Below are 3,859 nucleotides of genomic sequence, written 5' to 3'. Positions count from 1 at the left end.
GCTAGTGGTACACCCCCAAGAATGGTGTTAATGAAAATCAGATGGATCACATTTCTGCGTGGTTAGACGCCCGCATTCAACTGTATCTCTCTACATTGGTGGGACGCCCGCAAGAATGGTGTTAATGTGAATCAGATGCATCACAATTCTACGTGGAGAGACGCCCGCATTCAACTGTTTCGCAAAATTTTTGTTATTGTGGATTAGATGGATCACAATTATTCTGCATGGTGGGACGCCCGCATTCAAGAGATTCTTTCTCTACGCTGGTGGGACGCCCACAAGAATGGTGTTAATGTAAATCAAATGAATCAAAATTCTGCGTCGTGGGACGCCCGTATTCAAGGGTTCCTTTCTCTACGCTAGTGGGACGGCCACAAGAATGGTGTTATTGTGAATCATATGGATCACAATTATGTGTGGTGGGACGCCCGCATTCAACAGTTTCTTCCTCTACGTTGATGGAACGCTCGCAAAAATTTTGTTATTGTGGATCAGATGTATCACAATTATTCTGCATTGTGAGACGCCCGCATTCAAGAGTTTCTTTCTCTACGTTGGTGGGACGCCCACAAGAATGGTGTTATTGTGAATCAGGTGGATCACAATTATACGTGGTGGGACGCCCGCATTCAACTGTTTCTTCCTTTACATTGGTGGGACGCCCGCAAGAATGGTGTTATTGTGAATCTGGTTGATCACATTTCTGCGTCGTTGGACACCCGCATTCAAGAGTTCTTTACTCAACGTTGGTGGGACGCCCGCAAGAATGGTGTTATTGTGAATCAGATGGATCACAATTCTGCGTAGTGGGACGTACGCATTCAACAGTTTCTTCCTCTACGCTGATGGGACTCCCGCAAGAATGGTGTTAATGTGAATCAAATGAATCAAAATTCTGCGTCGTGAGACGCCCGCATTCAATAGTTCCCTTCTCTACACTAGTGGGACGCCCACAAGAATGGTGTTATTGCGAATCAGATGGATCACAACTCTGCGTGGTGGGACGCCCGCATTCAACAATTTCTTCCTCTACGTTGGTGGGACGCCCACAAGAATGGTGTTGTTACGGATGGGATGGATCACAATTATGCGTTAATTAACCCGATTCGACGGGTTCAAGAAGCCGTGGTGCGTTGCGAGTAAGATGATTTGTAAAATGAAATCCCCACCACTTTCCCAGGCTTCTTCGAAACTAGATTTCAATTATAAACGAAATTTTTTTCAAGACATTGGTGGTGGATAGATTAGGATACTTCTATTTACCTAAAATACAACGAGAACACACGACCTTTCCTCGTTTTACCGCTCTCAAATAAAATACAAAACATCAAGAATTCGTCTTCTTACAACAAACATAAACTATAATCCGTTATAATGAACTGAATGCTAACCAAGCAGCTGACGCAAATAACTGTCTTACGCCCAACATCGCCGCTTCATGACTTACCGAATCCGCCCATCAGATTCCCCAGCCCGCCGGCCCCCTGCTGCAGCTGCCTCATCATATTCTGCAACCCGCTCATGCCTCCCATCTGCTGGAACATCCGTGGATCGATCATCTTCGCCATCTGTTGGTTCAGCTTCGCCATCTGCGTAGGGTTCACATTCTTCGTCATATCGCCGCTCTTGAAAAGTCCCTTGATGCCGCCCATCTTCTTGATAACGGCCGCAAACTTCGTGTACTGCGAGATCAAATCACGCACCTCCCGTTCCGTCACGCCGGATCCCTGCGCCACACGAATTACCCGCGTCGGCTGTTTGCTAAACAGCTTGGCACCGTCCTTGTTGTCCAGCTCGCCGTCCGACATCGAGTCCATCATCGTCATCAGCCGCTTGATGCGGGCCATCGATTCCTGCTCACCGCCCTTGGTCATAAAGTCTTGCGAGAAGCCGGGGATCATACCCTACGAAATGAATGAAAATTAAAGGTTTTGTCTTACCGAAAATGTGTTCATTAGGGCTCGTACCATAATCTGCGAAAACGGTCCCATCTTCATGATGTTCTGAAACTGTTCGTACATGTCCCGGATGGTGAATTGCCCGTGTTTAATTTTGTCAATCAGTTCCTCGTTGTCGTCCAGATTCAGTTCGTTGACCTTGTCTATGAGTCCCTCGATGTCACCCATTCCGAGCAGCTTGCTGATGAATGGCTTCGTCTTGAATGATTCCAAATCGTCAATGTGCTCACCAGTACCGATGAAAATAATCGGCGAATTGGTTGCGGCCACCCTACAGAAGAATTTCAAAATTTGATGTGGCTCAATTCCAATGCAAAACATTATTTCACTTACGCAGACAATGCACCACCTCCCTTGGCGTGACCATCCAGCTTGGTGATGATAACCGAACCGATGTCAACCTTTTCCTTAAAAGCCTTGGCTTGTGCCTCACAAGCCTGTCCGATAGTCGCATCCATCACAAAAATGATGTTATCCGGCTTGACAGCTGTCGCAACCGCCAACATTTCCTCGAACAAAGATTCCTCCTGCTTGTGACGACCACTGGTATCAACGATGATGAACTCGAATCCCTCTTTCTTGAACATGTCCACACCGTCCTGAGCGATGACCACCGGATCCACCTCTGTGTAGCTTCCGTAGAACGGAATTCGGGCCTTGGTGGCGTTCTGCTTGATCTGATCATAGGCCCCAGCACGGAACGTATCCGCACAAACCAGGCATGACTTCCAGTTCTTCTTCTGGTAGTGATAGGCCAACTTGGTACATGTGGTGGTCTTTCCGGAACCCTAAAAACGAACAAATTAAAAATTCATCATCATATTATTCTGCAACGTATTTTGAATCAAGCTCAAACCTGCAGTCCGACGAACATGATCACATTAGGCCGTCCCTTAACAGGCTGGAAAGGCTTCACACCCGGATCGACCAGCTTAACCAATTCCTTGAACACGGCCGACTGGATCATTCGCCGCTTGTTCAAACCTCCGGCCATCTCGTCAAAATCGATCACCGATTTGACATTCTCGCGCAGCTTCTTCACCAAACGTATGTTGACATCCGCCTCCAGCAGGGCCGTGCAGATCTCCTTCAGCATGGAATCCAACACCTGAAACAAATCCGGACGTCAATCCATTGCATATTCCCTACCCGGATCCAACCTTACCTCTTCATTGATGATGGTGGCCTTGCTGAGCGAATGCAGCGCATTCGTAATTTTCCGACCGAGATCCGCTAAAACCATTTTGACGTAGTTTTTCTACTCTTCCCAGCAGAATGAAATCCTACAAATTTTACTCCTGGCTCGATCGATCCTTTGTTGTAAGCTCCTCAAATAATCCTACTGGGGGTGCTGCCTTGCGCTGGTTCACAAATTGACATCTCCCTTTCCCCTGTCCGAAACAGCAAACAGCTTTCTACGCACTACCAGCAGTCTTTTCCGCACGAAATCGATCTGCCTCAATCGTAATACTCTGATTTACACTTTCACGACGGGAAAATATGATTTTTACAGGAAAATTGTGTTGAAATTGCGATTTTGCTTACAGCGACGGACAGCCAAACGAAAAAGTACAACACGACCACAACATCCGAGGTTGTCAAAAAACGAGTGATTTGGCAGCGGGCGTGTCGTTTACGCGGCTGCAAAATTTTGACAGATCGTGAGTGTTCTTTTGTTTTGATTTCTTCGTTAAGTTTCGAGAGGTCGCTCACGCACTCGGAGATCCGTTTCTGAGAAGAGCAGGGATGCCAGACCTACCGATTTATCGGTAGCCATACCGGTTTTCGATTAGGGCTGAGATGAGATAAGACAATTGTTAACTCGAAGCTGAATGCCCTCACACATCACGATTCTTGTGACGAGCAATGCAAAAGATATTTTAGTTACTACACTACTA

The 3,859-nt window shown here is 46.8% G+C and overlaps 1 protein-coding gene across 1 annotated transcript; it reads right to left on the bottom strand.

The window, feature by feature from the left end:
• Positions 1-1,232: 1,232 nt before the first annotated feature.
• LOC134207698 (signal recognition particle subunit SRP54) lies at positions 1,233-3,581 on the bottom strand. Its single transcript, XM_062683506.1, has 5 exons — positions 3,127-3,581; positions 2,818-3,069; positions 2,295-2,749; positions 1,971-2,232; positions 1,233-1,907 (listed from the first exon to the last, which is right to left on the bottom strand). The coding sequence occupies exons 1-5, from the start codon at positions 3,202-3,204 to the stop codon at positions 1,440-1,442; spliced, it is 1,515 nt and encodes a 504-aa protein (XP_062539490.1). The 5' UTR covers positions 3,205-3,581; the 3' UTR covers positions 1,233-1,439.
• Positions 3,582-3,859: the final 278 nt, after the last annotated feature.

The sequence above is a fragment of the Armigeres subalbatus genome, chromosome 1, assembly GCF_024139115.2.
Source record: "Armigeres subalbatus isolate Guangzhou_Male chromosome 1, GZ_Asu_2, whole genome shotgun sequence".
Classification (NCBI taxonomy): domain Eukaryota; kingdom Metazoa; phylum Arthropoda; class Insecta; order Diptera; family Culicidae; genus Armigeres; species Armigeres subalbatus.
This window is presented reverse-complemented; position numbering and strand designations above follow the sequence as displayed.